Genomic DNA, 19,092 nt, shown 5'->3' with positions numbered 1-19,092 from the left:
TGACCCGTCGTGAATGTCATGCTTTAATTTTGTAATATCATATAAAACTTCTCGTGTAAAAATAAGCGATACTAACACTTTTCTCTCGGTAAAAGTAATGCTAGCAACCCTCAGTTTAACTTTTTTTTTTCAATTGTCACATAAATTTGTTAAAATCGTGTAAGTCTCATTAAATTAGAAGTGATGCTCATATTTTTATAGACCGAACATGAATTTTAACCATTCAATGGAAGATTGTTTGAAAGATAATGCAAAATTGAGTGTTTGTACTATTTTTCTTCCAATAATGAAAACTGAGGGTAGTTACCATCGAGTGTGTAGATCAACTGGTCTGAGTTATTTTAGCTTAAGCAGAACTCTCAAATTCGAATTACTGCGAATGCAACTGTAGTAAATAATTGATAAAAAATGTATTGCCGCCTAAAGATGTCCTAAAAGCATCCACAATGAGGGTTTTTATTTCGATTGTCGAACAATGTTTTTTGAATCCAAAATGCCACATAAGATTTAAACTAGACATAAACAACTCTTTTAGTTTGTACTTAATGTTAGTTTCTTTTTATTCGTTGAATCATACAATGAACTCCCACATATTTATGTAATTTATTTGTAACATGCACAAAGGTTATATTATAGGTTGATAGAAATAAATAACGTTATTTTAGGCTATGTTTGGTTTTGCTTCAAACGTTGTTTGCTTTGTCTTGAAATTCGAGTTCCTGATTTCTAAAGCTTGAAACGTGAAAGGAAGGATTTAAGTAAGTTAACGTTCAGTTGAACTGAAATACAAACATACACTTAACCATAAAATCTACTTGCATATTCCAAATCTCACTTTCCATTTTAAAAAATAATCTACTAGGAGTATCAAATAGACTTGTTTCAATGAGTGAAAAAATAAGGTAAAATTATTTACCGATAAGAAACTCAAGTTAAAAACCTAACCTTATGTTTTAACATGCTCAAACAAGATTCCTACCCCTAGTTTAGAAAATAAAAGTTACTATTGAGGACAGTTGGAGAAGGGCAAAATCGTCAGCATGGAAAAAAAGGAAGAACTCGACTATATAAAGAGTTAGGTCCTAACCATGTTAGTAAGAATCGATCACAACCTGTTCTCAGTCTTCTCTCTCACAGGTTCGTTTCATAGAAAAAACATCCTCAATCTTCACGAATTGCTTCTTTTGTTTACGTGTTTTCTTCTCAAACCCTAAACTTTTCTTCCCTCTAAGCTTTAGGATCTTCCCCCACCCCAGTAATGAAAGCATTCCCAAAATAGCTTCTTGTGCTCGACCCACCAAAATTCTCATGCTATAGATCTTTTAATCCAAGACAATTTCTATTTTTGTTGCTAATATTTTTTATTTTTTTCCTTTTTGATCCCTTTTTTCAGGTTCTAGGTTCTCAGTGTTTGCGGGGCACTCTGTTAGGGAAGGTAAGGAACTGAAAACTATTGCTCTACGAGTATATATATCTTTGTGATTTTGTTAATGCATCTGCATTTATTTTTGTATGCTGTGACATGATTTTGTTTTGATTTTCTTCCTTTTTTGGGATGATTTTTTTACCTTGTGTTCGTAATTCGATTTGTTGTTGCCCTTTGTGGTTAATTTTCACGTGGCCAATTTTTCAAATCTGTGAAACTGACATGTTAGGTAAGCGAAGGATTCAATTTGATCAAAGTTTCCTGTTTCGGCCAATTTTGGAAAGTAAAAGTTTCCTGTTTTTGGTTGTTCCTTATTAATGTCATGCACATGGTTGAAATCTCAATTCATCTTTCTCTGAATTTGGATTAGATATCTTCAGAAATCCAGATAATGGTTTTTGTGTAGTCATGAATTTCTTAACTGACTTGCTTTTCTGATGCATGCCTTATATGAACCATGTGGTCTTTTAGCTGAATTGGGTGATTATCCTGTGAATATTTTATTTATTTTTAATTTGAGTCTAGAAAGGTTCTAAAACAGAAAGCATTTTGGTCTTTGAAATGAAGATTTGCTGATCAATTTTTTAATTTATTTTGCTTTGTGAACTGTTGGTTGTGCCACGCGTGTTGCTTTCACATAGGCGTTTGTAGGCGCCAAACTGTTGTCAAAACAATTTCTTGTGTTTGAGATGCAATTGTGCATGGGAATAGGTAGACCAAATTGTCTGCTTTTATGCGTTATGCATGCAGGGAAAATTGTTATGCCTGATTCTTTGTTGCATAGATCTGGTGTCGTTTTCCATCGCGACACACAAGTGTAAAAGTACCGGATTTGCAGGCCTGTTTTTCTTATTCCTTTGAACATTATGTCAAATAATGCACTCGTGGTATATTTACTAACATGTCGACAAATAAAATCGCTTTGCTTTAATGATTGCATGATTTGTTGCTTTTGTCGTGTGTGAAACGTGGGCGTTGACGTGTTTGATTTCGCATGAAACAGAATGGATCATCAAGGGCATGGCCAGAACCCATCCATGGGGGGTGTCGGTAGCGGAGGTCAACTGACGTATGGTTCTAACCCATATCAGCCAAACCAAATGACCGGGGCACCAGGAGCGGTTGTCACATCTGTTGGGAACATGCCATCCACCGGTCAACCTGCTGGAGCTCAGATGGGGCAGCATCAGCTTGCTTATCAGCATATTCATCAGCAACAGCAGCAGCAACTTCAGCAACAGCTCCAAGCCTTCTGGGCAAATCAATACCAAGAAATTGAGAAGGTTACTGATTTCAAGAACCACAGCCTTCCCCTGGCAAGGATCAAGAAGATTATGAAGGCTGATGAGGATGTTCGAATGATATCAGCTGAGGCACCGGTCATATTTGCAAGGGCATGTGAAATGTTCATATTAGAGTTAACCCTGCGTTCTTGGAATCACACTGAAGAGAACAAAAGGAGAACTCTCCAGAAAAATGATATCGCTGCAGCAATTACTAGGACTGATATCTTTGACTTCTTGGTTGACATAGTGCCTCGCGAGGACCTGAAAGATGAAGTGCTCGCATCAATCCCAAGAGGATCAATGCCTGTGGCTGGGCCTGGTGACGCGCTTCCTTATTGCTACGGCATGCCTCAGCAAGTTGGACCTGCTGGTGTCATAATGGGAAAGCCTGTGATGGATCCAAATATGTATGCTCAGCAATCTCATCCTTACATGGCACCCCAAATGTGGCCTCAGCCACAAGACCAGCAGCGACCACCATCTCCAGATCAGTAGATGCTTTATTATGGGCGTGTCTTGGAAATCAAGGTGAACTTCAGGCTCTCCCTCACTCTTTTTAATCAGTGCATGTTTGAAAATTCTCCTGCAATTGATTCTAAAGCCAAAATTAATTATATGGAGAAGTTTCTGTGAGTAGCTTCTATGTGCCAAAATTTATTCTAAAGAAAAATAAGTTAATCAAAAAATGCTATTAGATGTTCAGGCTTTAATGAGTTAAATTTGATGTTTAAATGCTTATTTCATTACATTATAGAAAAGTTGGACTCTGCAGGTCTTCAATTTCAGTTTTCTTCTTTTTACAAGACTCCTGAAAACATACAAAAGACCTTTGTGTTGCAGTTTTATATGTGAGCTTTTTTGAGTTTCACCCTACATATATTCTCTCTTTACTCGATCTGCGTAAATGATGTTTATATTTTTTTGCCTGTACTGTTATCGATCATAGTTCCTTTTGTGTCTGATATTTACCTGCATTTCCTGGCTTGCAGATTATCCGGTGCTGTAATCTCGTGAGGATGTCAAGCTGAATGGTTAGAAAGGGGTGCTGCAATCTCCTGATGATGTCAAGCTGAATGGTTAGAAAGGGGTCTATAGCGATGATCAGAAAGTGTAGCTGATAGTTTACATGTAATGCAGACTATTATGTAGATAATGGGACCCCCGTAGATAATATGCTAGGGAAAACTGAACCTTATCTTTAATTATGCTGGATAAAATGTTATTTGTAGCGGTTTAATTTTCTGGTCATCATATGATATATAATATTAACTTATAGGTGCATATTTACTTCAATTTAACTTCTTTGTCCCCATAATATTTTATGCACTTTGGAATTGTGCCATCTTTTCATTCACATCGTATGTGTGAATCCTTTGCAGGAATATTATGAGTTGTGTCGTATATAATCTGCACTATCTTGTGCGAGATCTCATTATATGCACAACTTCATTAGTACTTCCAACTTCCAACGACAAATCACACCGTTTTCTACCCTAAAACAATAGAAGGAAGGGAAGGAAGTTGCTAGAATCATCTGTTTATTGGTGAGTCTATGGAGAAATCGATCTTAGTATAGCTCTGTTGAGGTTGAACTTTTTCACCTAAAATGACAAGTTTATTTTCAAATCATCAATGAGAAAATGTATTTATTACTTATTAGCATGTTTGGACCGACATCGATTTCTTTAGCATTTATAACATGTTTGGATCCAACTTCTATTTCGTTAGAATCAATTCAGAAAATTTCAAGTTACTTGCATAAAGCTTTTCAGTTCTCTCCGGAATGAATTCTACTCTTAGAATCAATTGTAGAATGATTTTCAAACATGAAATTACTAGAGCAACAAACACGTGGAAGATGAACTTTATACCTGTCATTACTCTAGGAACCCATTTTTGTTTATCCCTTGTTATCAAGTCTAATTCATTAAAAACGTGTGGTGGTTTGCCTTTACGACTCACATTAAGCTCACCATGGCATCCTTCAAACTTGGTTTCTTCCTTCTTGCATGTGTCTTTGCTTTCCTCTTTCTTTCTACTCCAACTCAGTGCAAAGGTACTTTATCTTCCAAAACTCTCCTTAGTCTCAGTTACTTGAATCATATTACATAATATAGTTGCTTCTTGTGTTGGTTTCAGTAGTTAATATACTATTATTAATGATGTTACACATGTGCTTCATTGATAGATGAGGTGGATAGTGTATACAAGGGAATCAATAGCTTCAGGCAGACTAAGAACCTTTCACCCCTGAACCGTGTTCCCAAGGCATATTGTTTAGCAGATGAGATAGCAGAAGAAATGGAAGACATACCATGTGAACAAGTGAGTCAATACTACCCTGGTGGGAGCATGCAAATCCCAAAATTGCAGAAGCACATTGATAAATGTGACATCAACATCACCACCACAAGTGATGGGGTCATTCTCCCAGTTTGTGTGGCCAAATTGGAACCCACTGTTGTGCTTTCCAACTACACTCATTCTGATGTGTATGCTATATCTTAACAATTCCAAGTACACAGGTGCAGGGCTTGGCTCAGAGGATGATTGGATGGTGCTTGTTCTCACTACCAACACACCCACTGGAACTTTCGCTGCTGATGCATCTACTTTGTATGCTGGGGTTGAGTTTTTGCTCTTGGCTTTGTTGGTTCTGCTGATTAACTACTTATATTGAGCACTTTCTTTCTTCCTCCCTTTTGTGAAAATGTAATGTAGTGTGGACTTAATTAGGAACTAAATTGTGTCTGGTGTTATTTATATACCCTTGTACTATAATCAGTGTGATTCATTTCTATTGTACTGCATTTACACATGTACAAAGCTTGAGGTGAGTGTGATAAAAGGGAAAAGCAATAGAAATGGGAAGAGAGTATAATAAAAGTGAGGTGAAAAGTTACCACTCAAATATTACACCTTTAAACCATATAACTTGAACAATATATCTTTACTCACTAAACCCTAATCGATGTGAGTGCATGTTTGAAAATTCTTATGATTCCAAAGATAGAATCAACTTCTTCTATGAAGAAGCTTATGAAGAAGCTTTAATGAGTAGCTTTTAGAAAAAAGTTCCTGTGATAGGCTGCTGGATTTCGACTTTCATATGAGTAGATTAGTTTCTGCGTCTCAGGATTGAATCAAGAAGAAACTTATCTGAGTAGCTTTGGACTTTTAACTCTTCTGTGAGTAGCATAGCTTTTGCGGCTCAGAATTGATTCTTGAAAAAGCTGCTGACCAAACATCTAATGAAACTTCAAACTGCTGGATTCTGTTATTTAGCAGTGATTTGATTGAAGAAATAATAATTATAAACATATAGCATGGGTGTATGCACTCAAACTCGCTTTTCCCAGGAAAAAACTCGTTATTGATCACATGCTAAGTAATCTCTGTTGAAAGGACAGAGAATTCAATTGCTAGAAGGATAGAATTACCTATCTGTTGTGCAAGCGGTCAGGAGAGGAGGGTACTGCTCTTTTACTTGTTGTGTAATAGCTTCTATCAGTTTCACTGGTAAAGCTTTTCCTCCATACTGGAGGCTTGAGTTTGTGTACATGTTCCACTTTTCCTAACCTAGCACCCAATACTTCATGGTACAAAACCAAAATGCTTAATAATATCAGGAAGACACACCCCATTTGAGAACTTGAAACTGTCATCACTTCACCACAATTGTCAAATATCATTTAGAAATGTCTTCTGGCTTCTCTGAACTAAGAAATGAAGAAAGGAAAGATCAAGAACAGGTGTGGGAGTGGCTCATACCAGAAATAATCAAACCAGACAACACATGATATCACTTATAAGAATGTGTCTAAGATCAGTGCTTTTGAGTTTGTGCATTGATGGTGAAGTGTATATATACCAAACTTTTCCTATATAGTGTAATCATGTCAATTAACGAACTCTTAATATATACAGTAGTTTCAAAATCAGCCTAACCTTAGTTTATTATAGCACTGCAATTTCAAACTCAGCCTAACCTGGTTTATCATAGCACCACAATTTCAGTATCAGGGCTTGACTCTTCCTTTACACTATTTTACTTTGTCTGTTTTTGATCTTTAAAGTCAATGCTTTTTTCAAGGGCTATTATGCCTTCTTGACAACTTGTTCAATTATGGAATATTCATATCTTCACACTATAAATGTCTCGAAACAAAGCTAATTGTCTACAACTATGAGCATCATTCCAATTAATTAATCATTGTAAAACCAGTGTGTTGGTCGGTTCCTATTAGGTTTTCAAAGGTTTGGTATTGTGTCTAGTTTCTAACATTAGTTGGCACCGCTTGAAAATAAAATTAGGTAGTGGACAATTACCAAATTGTGTGTAATACCAAGCACTTAAGACTTCTTTGAGGTCTTAAGTTCTGAATTTTACACCAAAAAACTAGAAGCTGAGGTTAACAGTCATGACAAATTAGTCAAAGAAAATAAAACATTCTTCACAAAATAGCCAAGGCACACGTATAATACACTTGTGATGTTAACAAATGGTTCTTGTTATGAAAACCACCGGTTATTCGCCTCTATATTGCCATAAATGAATGAATACACAATGGTTTTATCTGTGAATTACAATTCAGCTACAAATTGTATTAATAGGAACCTAAAGGGCCAAAAAGCTATTTCTTCCTTACATATATTTCATTCACACTGTCCACTTTCCTCTTAAACTGATACAGTGAAGAGATACATCTTTAATACAACGGCTAGAGCCAGTTGCAACAGAAAAATGGCAGCAACAATCAAGAACCACCTTTCACCTGCTGACATGATATGTGCCCGGAGGTTAAGCCCTACAAATGTTGCTGACATGAGTCCCGCCACACCTGCAATCACCCATCTAAATATCTCCAGTGGCACAACGGACATACACTGTTGCAAACAAAGGGTTTCACTTATGAGGATTCAGTACTGCGATAATGTCAAATTTCATTGTTGAAGTTAAAATAAGACGGAGAAATTGAAGTGCAGAAGCTTACCATTGCTGGAATAAACACAAACAAGGAATATCCATATAGACAGAATAGTTGGACAAGGCTTGCTGGTGCAGAGAAGTATTTGAGGATTACATACAGACAAAGAGGAACAACGGTAACATAGCCATAAAACAGACCAGCAGACCAAGTCACTAGGTTTATGTCATAGTTCCATTCCTTGTCCTTCAGTTTGTGAGCTAGATATGTCACGAATGTGCCAATGGATGCTGCTACAAATATTAAGGTAGTGCAAATCCAGAATGGTCCGTACCTACGTACATTTAAAGTAAAGTCAAAATTCCATTCTGCCACACAGCTAAACCACATAAAATTCGTTTTTTAGTAAGGCATAACGGTAAAACATGTGTCCTCCAAAGTTTGAAGTGGCATACATCCTCTTCTTGGAACACCAGTATGGCAGTATTTATATAGCCAGGGGTGTGTTTCCATAAATAAATGAGATATGAAACAAAATCAACAGATAATCATATAGAGGATATAAGCTACTAAAGAAAGAAAAAAGAACACCAGACATGGAATCAAATTGACGCCGGAGCAGCAAAGCAGGACAAAAACTAAAATAATGTAGTGGCCATTAGATGATTTAGTTGTACTTTTCATGGTGATTGTATTTGGCAATTTTATAAAAACTATTGCCAATTATCCACATTATTTAAAAAAAAATCGTTGTTTCCAGTGTATAAACCAAGGGATTGTAAGTCATCTCCTAGAATGATGGCATGGAACTTCCTTATTCATTTCGATCTTTGACCCACACCAATTAGAGCCCAGTTTGTCCACCTCTGATGTGGATGGACCACTTTTTCCAGCTTGACAACATGGATGCAGGAGTTAATCCCATATCCGCAGGGTGTGAAAAACTTAACTCACATTCTGACATAGTGTCTCTCTCTGTTAATAGTCAAGCTTTTAGGAGTGGTCTACCTACATCCCAAATGAGTATTACTGACTATATTAAGTTCAGTTGTCCAGATAATGGTGATGAACTAGATAGGCCTACTACTTACACAAAGTCATCTTATTCAGATTCAGTTGGTAAACATAACAACTAACATGTTTATTAGTTATATGGGGAAAGAACAATAGTTAACTTGTGGCATAAACATGCTGTTTAATCTACTTGTTTCAGAGATATACTTCAAAAGTCAGTGTTCACAATGAGAATATGTTGCATAGAACTCCCCCCCCCCCCCCCCCCCAACAACACACACAAACCCAAAATTTTGAATGTAATATAGTTCTTCATTACTGTCTTATACCTTACTTTGGCTCATAGATATTAACACTCATCATTTGATACAACAATTTGAATCTACAACGATTATCAGCTTAGAAGCTTCATTTCAACTGAACTATGGCCAATGGTCTTTGTAACCATTTTCTGTTTCATCACTTTTCTAGTTACATTTACCTCTTCCCATCTCCCAGCCATAGCATATATATTAGACAGAAGAACATGGATTCCACTTTGACCAGGTTCTAGCTCTGTTAATTGTGCTTTCACTTGACTAGCCACAGAGACATTTTCATGAATCTGACAGCCATTCAAAAGAGCACCCCATATGGCAATACCTGGTTGTACCTTCATTGTCTCCATTAATCTTTCTGCCTCTCTGAAATGACCCGCGCGGCTCAAAAGATCAACCATGCAACCATAATGCTCTCGTTCTGGCACAATACCATACATCTTTCTCATTTGGTTAAATTGTCTCTGAGCCTCTTCAACCAATCCAGCATGACTACATGCAAACAGAACTCCAGTATAAGTAATATGATCAGGGACTAGAGAACAATCCTTTTGCATTACTTGGAACATACTCAACGCTTCATTTCCTTGACCATGTATGGCTAAAGCATTAATCATGCTAGTCCACACCACCACATCTTTCTTTTCCAAACTATTAAAGATCTTCCTCGCATTTCCTAGTTCACCAGTCTTGGCATACATGTCCAGAAGAGCCGTTGCAAGAGCAATATCTGTTCCAATGCCGCTTTTCAATATATAAGCATGAACCGTTTTTCCCAATGCTAGAGCACACCTATGGGCACAAGCACTCAAGACACTCAGAAATGTAGCCTTATCAGGACAAAACCCAGCACCCCACATATCAAAAAAGAGATCCAGCGCCTCTTGATGCCTCTCATACTGATTGTAAGCATTGATCATGCTGTTCCATGCAACAATGTTTCTCTGAGGCATTTTGTCGAACAACTCTCTTGCAGTCTTCAAGCAACCACATTTAGCATACATTTCAACAATTGCACTCGCAAGAATGATGTTACTATCAGACATGGACACAAAGGGATCATAACCAGCTTTGCGAATCCGTTGGTGAATCCACCGCCCGGTATCAATGTCTCTACTTCGAGCACACGCAACCAAAGCATTCACCATGGTAATTTCATTAGGCTCCACATCCCAATAGTCCATGTCTTTAAACACCTTCAAAGCTGCAAGTGGCTGATTATCATTCACATACCCAGCAATCAAACAAGTCCAAGCAACCACATTCCACTTGGGAATTTTATCAAACACCTTCAACCCAGACTTCATATCTCCCCATGATACATACATATTGAGCAACCCAGTAGCAGCATAAGCATTTGCTTCAAACCCAGTTTTCACCATGCAGCTATGAATGCATTTCCCACAATCTTGATCAGAAACTACAGAACTTGCTTTGAGCACAAATGGGAAAGTGAAATGATCAGGGGAATATCCACTCTGTATCATTTGCCTATACAGAAGCAAAGACATTTTTGGATTGTCACCATTTGCATAACCTTTTATGATGGAGTTCCAAATGTAAACGCTAGGTGAATCAATATGGCGAAAGACTAAGTGTGCGTAATCGATGTCCCCAAATTCTGAATCAACACAGAAATCAATAAGCTTGCTCAGGGGAACTATGCTTCTAATGGTTGGGATTGTCACTATTAGAGCATGCAACTTTTTCAACTCGCTCATGGTTTTGCATCTTGCTAGCAGAGAGATAATGGTGTTTTGGTGTATCATCCTTGATCATTTTTTTGGTTCATCAAATCCTGCAAGACAACCTGATTTGATTGCTTGTTATTATTCACCTATCCATGAGGACATGACATGACACCCCAACCTACAACCTTAAAGGCTCCAACTTCCCAGTAGGGTTATACGTAAAAATTTTTCCATTCACAAAATTCGAAAATAACTATAGTTAATGAAGATCAAACATGTAGCATTTGAATATAAATTATGAAAAAATTAACACCTTGAAAACACAATAAAAAAAAATATTGCATTTTCACATGTTGATATATGCATTGATTTTTCACTTTTGGTTCCTATGGGTAACTGTGGGTCAATAAACTATTTTCGATTTCAATTTAGTGAATGGTCCCATTTAAATATTAGCACAAGATAAATGAGTGATTGATTAAATTGTACATATTTGATTCCCAACTTTAGGAGAATGTTGTATTAAATAAAACAGTTATGTTACGTATATCTTGGTAATATTTCCCTAAAAAAATCTTGGTAATATTGGATATTTGATTGACATTTAGGTTTATGTCTATTTTAAACCACCACAAATTGCAAAGTTATAAAAGAAAAAAATGACATTCCTGGCGGTCAAGTTGGTCGTTCAAAACTCCATAAATGTATATGGCTCACGGATATCAAAAGTGTCAACACTAGTCCAAGTTAAACGTCAGTATTATTCATTCTTCATTAGATGATAATGAGTGAATAGGAAAATTAAGCATGAATGTTCATAAAGAAACGACATAAGAGTAATAAGTTGCGAGAGTCGTATAATTAGTATATTAATTATGAGTATTTGATTTAATAAATATTTTAATGAGTTACCATTTGGATAATAATTGTGAATGAGAAATTATTAAACTTAATTAAATAGTTTTTATAATATATGAAAGAAGATAAATTGGCGTGTATGAATTTTATTATTGAGATAAAAATGATTTTAAACAATTATAAACCTAATTAATTTGCATTTAATTTATAACAACTCAATACAATTTAGTCCGTTGATTATGAGAAAATGAATTAGTCTCATAGCCATCGGCAGTGAGAATACTTTGGATCGGACCAAAAACTTAATGACAATTGACAACCATAATAAGCATGAAAATGAAAAAGTAGCACACTTCATCCACTTTTTCTTCACAATAAATAATAAAAATACACTTAATAAAGAATAAAACGGAAAATCAAATGAGTGCCTCGTGTATAGAGGAGTACATGATATCATTATGTTTGCAATGCATTACTGCAATTTCACTAATTTGTCAGTTTCCACATAGGTGATGCTCGGATTCATAGAATAGAGAATAAAGTACTCATTATTAATATTCATTGTGGGAGCATGCAACAACACAGGCACAGCTGGATGAGAGTAAAATTAAAACCGTAATTGCACACCAAAATTGCCACGGCTCAAGGATGAAAACAAAACCGCAAAAGATAAGAAATTAAACGTGAGTGCATGATTAACTAGTTATTCAAGAAATCTATGCATGTTAATCGTCCAGACTAAGATTCTCTGGCAAAATAGAAGGCAAAATACATATAAAAAAGAGCTTAGATTAGAGAGTTTATTACAAGGTACGTCTTGAGAGTAGTTACACTCTCTGGTCTTTTCACTTTCACTCTAGCAAATTCATGAGTTCCTCAACCATGTCAGGTACACAATCTGTTATCTATGATGAATAACATGCTATAATCTATACCTACTATTTTCTATGATCCCTAGGATCATCATGAGTTTAGCAATCTATGCATGTTAATTGTCCAGACTAAGATTCCGTGGCAAAGTAGAAGACAAAATACATATAAAAAAGAGCTTAGATTAGTGCATTTCTCATATCATCGATCATATAATTTTTTACTTCCACTTAGTCATTTTCTTGCTAGAGGAAAAATTGAAGGATTCAAATTCTCTTCCACATTTACAACTCTGCACGCAATAAATCACCGTAAATTCTTCTACTTAATTATTTACTTCTTATTTAAATTGCTGTTAAAAAATATTTTTTTATTTAAATTAATCTTAGCAATTGATTACAATGATCAATGGCTATAATTGTGCAGAATGAGGTTGTAAACAACATTTTCTGACAACGTTCGCTGCAAAGGATCCATATACAAATTTTAAGGTTGGCATGGCAGGCGATCCATGGCCATTTAGAATTAAGCTTACAACTGATCGCATGTTGTGGGATAGTCTCAAGATCTCACATTCAAAGGAGTTTGAAGATCACATTCTAGCACACATGAATGAAAGTACCCGCAAAACCTTGGAGTCATGGATTCCAGTGAACATTTTGATTCATGATGTTGATACTTGTGAAACTTATGATGCAAAGTTGTGTAAGAAAGAGGCATTTTGGTTTGCTCCTATGCCTGTTTTGGGTGAAAAGCCCAAGAAGGGTGAAGAATGCTCTCCACCTTGTTACGATTTGGAGAAGGCAAGGGATAAATTTGCTTATTCAATTGAGCCTTTTAGACACATTATAAGGAAAAGAGGTCTCAAATATGATCAAGAAATTGGACTTCGCTTTTGTGGTGGCAAAGTGATGGTAGGATTGGAGTTTTCGGTTCTACATTCCTCAATTTTCGATAATTTTTGCTTTAGAGTCTAGATTGTGATTCTATGAAGGTAATTGATTATATGTCCAAAGCAAGTATCCTCATTTGTTTTTCTTTTAGGGTTTGAAGGAGTTGTAAGTATTTGTATTTTCATGAATGATTTTGGATTTGGAAGTTAACGAGGGGAAAAGCAAGAAATGTCATTTTTTTTCTTCATGTTTTTAAGGAAAAGGAGAAAAAATTGGTGAAAAATAATGGAAAAAGTTAAATAAAAAACCTTAAGTATCATGCGCAACAACCCTTGTTTTCAATTTGATTTTTTTTAATTTAAAAAAAATTGATTTTATATAAAACAATAAGTTATACTGTTTCCATATGATTTATTTTTGGTTACATTTCAAAAAAATAAAAGACTAAAAAATAGAACGACAATGCTAAAAGAAGATGCATCACTTGTAACAAAAAAAGAAGAAGATGCATCACTAAATGTTAGACACGCTAGCTAGATCATTAACTCCAAAATTATGCTCAACAAATTAACTCTCCATCTCCAACTAAATATTGCCTACCTATATAGATATACATGAAAAATAATTATTTTCATAGAAACAAAAATATTTTTAATGGAATATTCTCGTTTTAATATTTGTCGTGAAGAGAGGGCTCCCCCACCGTGTATGGTGGCTGCCTCCTTCGAGCATTCTTGTAATTTTGTGTGAAGATGTTGCAGCTTAGTTGGTGTTTTGTTAGCTTTCCTTTGTAATTTGTATTACAAAAACATTTTAATAAACAATTTAATTAAGCACTATTAAATAAGTATAAGCTCTCATGTATAAACTAAGCTAAACAACTTATGAAAATAAAATTACAATAAGGGTTTTCTAAGACCATCTGTAATGGTGTTGAATTGAGGGTGTTTAATGTTGAAAGAGGTGTGTAATGATGTTTAAATGAAGTGTTGAAAGTTGAAAGGGGGAGGGAGGAGTTGAAAAAATTAAACATAGTTGAAACCTGCATGTGGGACCCAGTGGAGAGAGAGGGGGGCTGCAGATCAACACGTGGCTCCGTTTGATTGGTCCAGACGATTTTCGTTTATCCTAATCTTTCCAACTCAATTATTTCATTCAAAAAAAAATTTTAAAAATATAATTTTTTTTACCAAAATTCATGATTTTTTTTCTCTATAAATAGAGACTTGGTTCGTTTGATTTGGACATAGAAAAAAAACCAAGTTTTCCATCATTTTATTCATCTTATTATCTTTCTATTATCCCCTTTACTTTGAAATAAAATATATTATTGTGTGCTTTGTTTCTTTTCTTCCATTTGAAGTTAATAAAATAAAATAAATTATTGTGTATATTTTTTTAAAAAAATATTAAATTGTTAAGTGTTTTAATTTAATTTACGTTAAAAAAATATTACGTTAATTTAATTTGATTTAAAAAAACAAAAAAAACATTAAATTAAATTAAATCGATAATAGTTTATTTAATTTAATTTTTATCGAAAATTTTAATTTTATGAAATCATAAAAAGAAAAATATAAAATTAAATCAAAATATGAAATAAAAAAAAGTGGTGGGGTAGGGTGTTGAATGAAAAACCATTGAAATGGGTAAAAGTTGAATGAAGTGTTGAACTGGAGAGAGAAGGTGATGTAGAGTGTTGGGAAGAGAAAAAGTGAAGTGTTGAGGGTGTTGAATGTTGAAACCATTGGAGATGGTCTAAGAAAGACAAACTATTTACATAACCTCTCTTAAATATTTGCATAAACGCTTATACTAAATTATATAAATTCTTCCAAACATGTTCTAATTTTGTATTTAAAAACTCACGGTGAATAGAGATAAATGATTTGGGATAATGTTTCATCCATACCTCTCATTTGAGGTGGAGAGGTGGAATAGTGAAAAAGATGGGAAGAAAAGAAAAAGTAAGAGAGTAAAAATATGAGATGTGATAGATGATAAGATGAGAGAGATAAAAATAAAAAAATGTGAAAATGAAGTGTTTAAAAAATGAGGGGTGTATTGGGTCGAATATTAATATTAATGGTTTATGTAACGCAAACCGAAAACAAACACATTGAAAACATTAATAAATGTGACACGCATCCCGCATGGAACTCCAATGTCTGTCGATTGATTGATTTGACTCAGCTGATGAACAGAACAACCAACGAACATCACAAAAACACGCCATTCTATGGAATCGAATCACTCACACAAGCTAATCATCACTCACTGAAAGAGTGACAGAGATTCCATTGAAAGATTCAGAAACAGAGTTTCACATAAGATCAATGGAGGAGGTTCAAGCCAGAGCACCCGGCAAGATCATCTTGTCCGGCGAACACGCCGTCGTTCATGGATCCACCGCCGTCGCCTCTTCCATCAGCCTCTACACCTACGTTTCTCTCCGCTTCTCCACTCCTTCCGGTACGAACGAACTCACTCTCACTCGATCCCATTTTCATTGCAATTAATTATTAGGGTCATTTTTTCTCATGATGCTCATTCAATTCATCCTTATTTATAGACAATCAAGATTTGTTGAAACTTCAGCTCAAGGATCCTGCATTAGAGTTCTCTTGGCCAATCACCAGAATACAACAAGTTTTCCCTGAATCTGCTGCTGTTCTCTCTTCAACCCCTGCATCTTGCTCTGTTGAGTGTGCTAAGTCAATTGCAGCTCTTGTTGAAGAACTTGATATCCCAGAAGCCAAAATTGGAATTGCTTCTGGAATTTCAGCATTCCTCTGGTTGTACTCTTCCATTCAAGGGTGAGTGTGAGTGAGTGACACCATGAATTGAATTGTTGGTGGGGTTGTTTTGTTTTCATTGTGTTTTTCTCTGTTTTGAAGGTTTAAGCCTGCTACTGTGGTTGTGTCTTCTGAGCTTCCTTTGGGTTCAGGGTTGGGTTCATCAGCGGCGTTCTGTGTGGCAATGGCGGCTGCATTGCTTGCTTTCACTGACTCTGCTTCTTTGGATGTGAACCAGCAAGATTGGCAGTTTTTTGGGGAGAAGGAGCTTGAATTGGTAAATAGGTGGGCCTTTGAAGGTGAGAAGATCATTCATGGAAAGCCCTCTGGAATTGACAACACTGTCAGCTCATATGGTACGCCACTGCTTTGCTTGAGAATATCCACCACTGTCTTTTGTTAGGTTGCATATTGTTTTTACTTGTCAAAAATATAATGATTGCAATTTGGATCTGTTGTATGGTCAGAATGAAAATGGAATGTAATTGGTTGGTTTTTAACTTTGTTATCTCCTTGGATAGTATGACAAGAGGATGAGTAAAATGCTTTCTGTGGTAACTAAAGGTTAAGGAAAATGACTGTTCTTTTTTCTTTTCATGAGGAAATGCTAACCAATTAGTCTCTTTTTTAAATACCAGTTGAGTGCAACGTGAACAGACTTTTATCCCAATCAATAAGAAAACTTCCTTTCACTTTTTTGTATTGAAGTGAGTGCTAACCGCTAACATCTGCTAGATCTGGTGCCAACATGTATCCAAACATAATTGTTTTAGTAGCTTACACAATATTGGATATATCAGTGACTGTTAGGTGAGCTACTAGGAAGGTGTTGGTTATAAGGGGTTTGGGTAGTTTATATGAGGTTATAGTTTCTAGTCTCATTGCCACCATAATATTGGGAGACAGTCTATATTCAATTTCATGCAAGCTACTAGGGTTGGTATGGTGTAAGGGATTTGAATGTTTTATATCAGGTCATAGTTTCAAACTTTGTGTTGCATCTCTTGATTCCTTAACTATTGCTCTTAAAGTACCAGTTAATAGGACCCTATTTAATTATCCCACACTTTGGTACAAAAGTTATTATTGCCTTGGAATGTGCTAGCAACTCACTGAATTATTACCATTATCAGGTAACATTATCAGCTTCAAGTCTGGTAACTTGACTCATATGAAGTCAAATGTGCCACTTAAAATGCTCATAACTAACACCAAAGTAGGGAGAAACACAAAGGCATTGGTGGCTGGTGTTTCAGAGAGGATGCTAAGGCACCCGGATGCAATGGCTTTTGTGTTCAGTGCTGTTGATTCTATCAGCAAAGAATTGACCTCCATTCTCAAGTCACCAACACCAGATGAACTCTCTGTGACTGAGAAAGAAGAGAAGATAGAAGAGCTAATGGAGATGAATCAAGGTCTGCTACAGTGTATGGGGGTGAGTCATGCCACAATAGAAACTGTTCTTCGAACAACACTCAAGTACAAGTTAGCTTCCAAATTGACAGGAGCTGGGGGTGGAGGCTGTGTTCTCACATTGCTTCCAACATGTATCCTCTTCACTTATTATTTCCTTCTGCTTCTAAGGCTTTCCATTATGTTTCTGGTTTTCTTTTTTCAATTTTTCTTGTCCCCATTAGTTGATAATCTATGTTCTTTTATAAAACAAAGTTTATTATGCATAGAATCTGCTCGAGAGGGTTCATCTGAAAAATACATCTTAGCCTTTAACAGCCAAGAGATAAGAATCCTTAAAAAGAACTTCGGAAAAATTATAACATTCTAGCACACTAGAATAAGCAACCACTCAAATACCAAACTGAGAAGGATAACAAACCCCTTAGCTAGATAAATCACCTCTTAGGAGAATTATAATCCAAATCCATATGAATTGAATGTAACATGAACAAACTTTCATCTTATTTCCTAAAAAGTCCATGAAAAGCCAAAACTTCCAGATGTCAATTGCCACTACATGCAGTTAAAGCTGTAAAGCCTTCAAACTGAGATATTTCCAAGTAGCAATCTCTAAACCCTGAGCTGAAAATTCATACATAGTCTGAAAAGATTCCTTGCTATCTTAAAATATAAAGTGTTTTACCTTCAATATGGCAAGCTAAAATCAGCAGCACAATCTAGCTATTCTTGCTTGTGCTCAAGTCATCCAAGTTTTTTGGTAAACTCAGTTTCTGTCAAAAGGGTTGTCCCAGGAAGTGGATTTTATCATATGATAGATATGTATGCAGTTGTCTATACAAGCGTGATAGTGAAGACTTCAATCATCCATTCTATCTTTTTCATGTGAGAAGCATGTGGGATTAGAAAGAGAAAACCAGAGGGTGGATAGTTTTCTTGTCTTTACAGTAACAGAAACTTGCCTTTTTTTCCTTGGTGATTTTGTAGCTTTTGAGTCAATTTCTTATATCCCTCTCTTTCCTTAACAAGCTTTAATCAGTGCTGTCAGGCACAATTATTGACAAAGTGATTACTGAACTGGAGTCATGCGGCTTCCAATGTATCATTGCTGAAATTGGCGGGACAGGTGTTGAAGTTAAATTTGGGAATTCTTCATCTTGATTTTCTATTTTGCTTCCTCAGGGAGTGAAGTCAATGATCAAAGGATATGGTCCTCAAGTAATTAGTATGGAAATATGTCCTTCTCTTTTCAAGATCTTGTGCATCACTCTGTAACATTTTTTATCTTATTTTTTAAATTAATGTTTGTTGGAAAACATCATATAGAACAAGACATTTTTTATGTGGCACAGTCAATGATTCAGATACTGATTTGTTTCCCCTTATAGTACATAATTATTTCAGATTGCAGTCTCCTTGATCCCTATCTTTATCTTCAATTTAAGGATACATGAATTGAATTTCCAGGGTTCTACATGAATCTGTGTGGCATGCCATTTTCTTGGATGGATCATGTTCAAATCAACTTTTCATTATCAATTCTAGAATTGAGAAGCTACTGTTCTAGTTCATCTGAATGAAGCTACTGACAAACTACTCAC

General features: G+C 35.6%; 3 protein-coding genes, 1 long non-coding RNA gene and 1 pseudogene across 6 annotated transcripts; 3 read left to right on the top strand and 2 right to left on the bottom strand.

The window, feature by feature from the left end:
- The first annotated feature begins 1,051 nt into the window (after nucleotides 1-1,051).
- Nucleotides 1,052-4,005, top strand: LOC130731203 (nuclear transcription factor Y subunit C-3-like). 2 transcript variants are annotated; one of them, XM_057583422.1, is made up of 4 exons: nucleotides 1,052-1,137; nucleotides 1,394-1,435; nucleotides 2,430-3,240; nucleotides 3,702-4,005. In XM_057583422.1, the coding sequence occupies exon 3, from the start codon at nucleotides 2,431-2,433 to the stop codon at nucleotides 3,205-3,207; it is 777 nt and encodes a 258-aa protein (XP_057439405.1). In that variant the 5' UTR covers nucleotides 1,052-1,137; nucleotides 1,394-1,435; nucleotide 2,430; the 3' UTR covers nucleotides 3,208-3,240; nucleotides 3,702-4,005. The 2 variants fall into 2 exon arrangements, with proteins under 2 accessions (XP_057439405.1, XP_057439406.1); XM_057583423.1 differs by having other exon boundaries at nucleotides 1,098-1,137; nucleotides 1,394-4,005.
- Nucleotides 4,006-4,141: 136 nt separating this feature from the next.
- On the top strand, nucleotides 4,142-5,530 carry LOC130731204 (uncharacterized GPI-anchored protein At5g19250-like; annotated as a pseudogene).
- On the bottom strand, nucleotides 5,445-6,996 carry LOC130731205 (uncharacterized). The gene is made up of 2 exons (XR_009016593.1): nucleotides 6,153-6,996; nucleotides 5,445-5,986 (listed from the first exon to the last, which is right to left on the bottom strand). It is a non-coding gene; the product is annotated as an uncharacterized LOC130731205 (long non-coding RNA).
- Nucleotides 6,997-7,715: 719 nt separating this feature from the next.
- Nucleotides 7,716-10,835, bottom strand: LOC130731202 (putative pentatricopeptide repeat-containing protein At3g05240). 2 transcript variants are annotated; one of them, XM_057583420.1, is made up of 2 exons: nucleotides 9,136-10,834; nucleotides 7,716-7,974 (listed from the first exon to the last, which is right to left on the bottom strand). In XM_057583420.1, the coding sequence occupies exons 1-2, from the start codon at nucleotides 10,738-10,740 to the stop codon at nucleotides 7,867-7,869; spliced, it is 1,713 nt and encodes a 570-aa protein (XP_057439403.1). In that variant the 5' UTR covers nucleotides 10,741-10,834; the 3' UTR covers nucleotides 7,716-7,866. The 2 variants fall into 2 exon arrangements, with proteins under 2 accessions (XP_057439403.1, XP_057439404.1); XM_057583421.1 differs by having other exon boundaries at nucleotides 7,794-7,974; nucleotides 9,297-10,835.
- A 4,586-nt stretch (nucleotides 10,836-15,421) lies between these two features.
- On the top strand, nucleotides 15,422-18,894 carry LOC130731198 (mevalonate kinase). Its single transcript, XM_057583415.1, has 5 exons — nucleotides 15,422-15,755; nucleotides 15,856-16,099; nucleotides 16,181-16,434; nucleotides 17,212-17,625; nucleotides 18,531-18,894. Exons 1-5 carry the CDS (start codon nucleotides 15,620-15,622, stop codon nucleotides 18,650-18,652), a joined length of 1,170 nt encoding a protein of 389 aa, XP_057439398.1. The 5' UTR covers nucleotides 15,422-15,619; the 3' UTR covers nucleotides 18,653-18,894.
- The last annotated feature ends 198 nt before the right edge of the window (nucleotides 18,895-19,092 follow it).

Source organism: Lotus japonicus, chromosome 1 (assembly GCF_012489685.1).
Source record: "Lotus japonicus ecotype B-129 chromosome 1, LjGifu_v1.2".
NCBI lineage: Eukaryota > Viridiplantae > Streptophyta > Magnoliopsida > Fabales > Fabaceae > Lotus > Lotus japonicus.
Note: the sequence above shows the minus strand (reverse complement) of the source record. Positions and strands in the feature narration are given on the sequence as shown.

Coding starts and splice junctions, on each gene's coding strand:
- LOC130731203 (XM_057583422.1), top strand. CDS start 2,431: ATGGATCATCAAGGGCATGGCCAGAACCCATCCATGGGGGGTGTCGGT.
- LOC130731202 (XM_057583420.1), bottom strand. CDS start 10,740: ATGATACACCAAAACACCATTATCTCTCTGCTAGCAAGATGCAAAACC. Junction 7,975..9,135: donor TGGCTGGGAGATGGGAAGAG/GTAAATGTAACT, acceptor AAATGTACGTAG/GTACGGACCATTCTGGATTT.
- LOC130731198 (XM_057583415.1), top strand. CDS start 15,620: ATGGAGGAGGTTCAAGCCAGAGCACCCGGCAAGATCATCTTGTCCGGC. Junction 15,756..15,855: donor CCGCTTCTCCACTCCTTCCG/GTACGAACGAAC, acceptor CCTTATTTATAG/ACAATCAAGATTTGTTGAAA. Junction 17,626..18,530: donor TCTCACATTGCTTCCAACAT/GTATCCTCTTCA, acceptor AGCTTTAATCAG/TGCTGTCAGGCACAATTATT.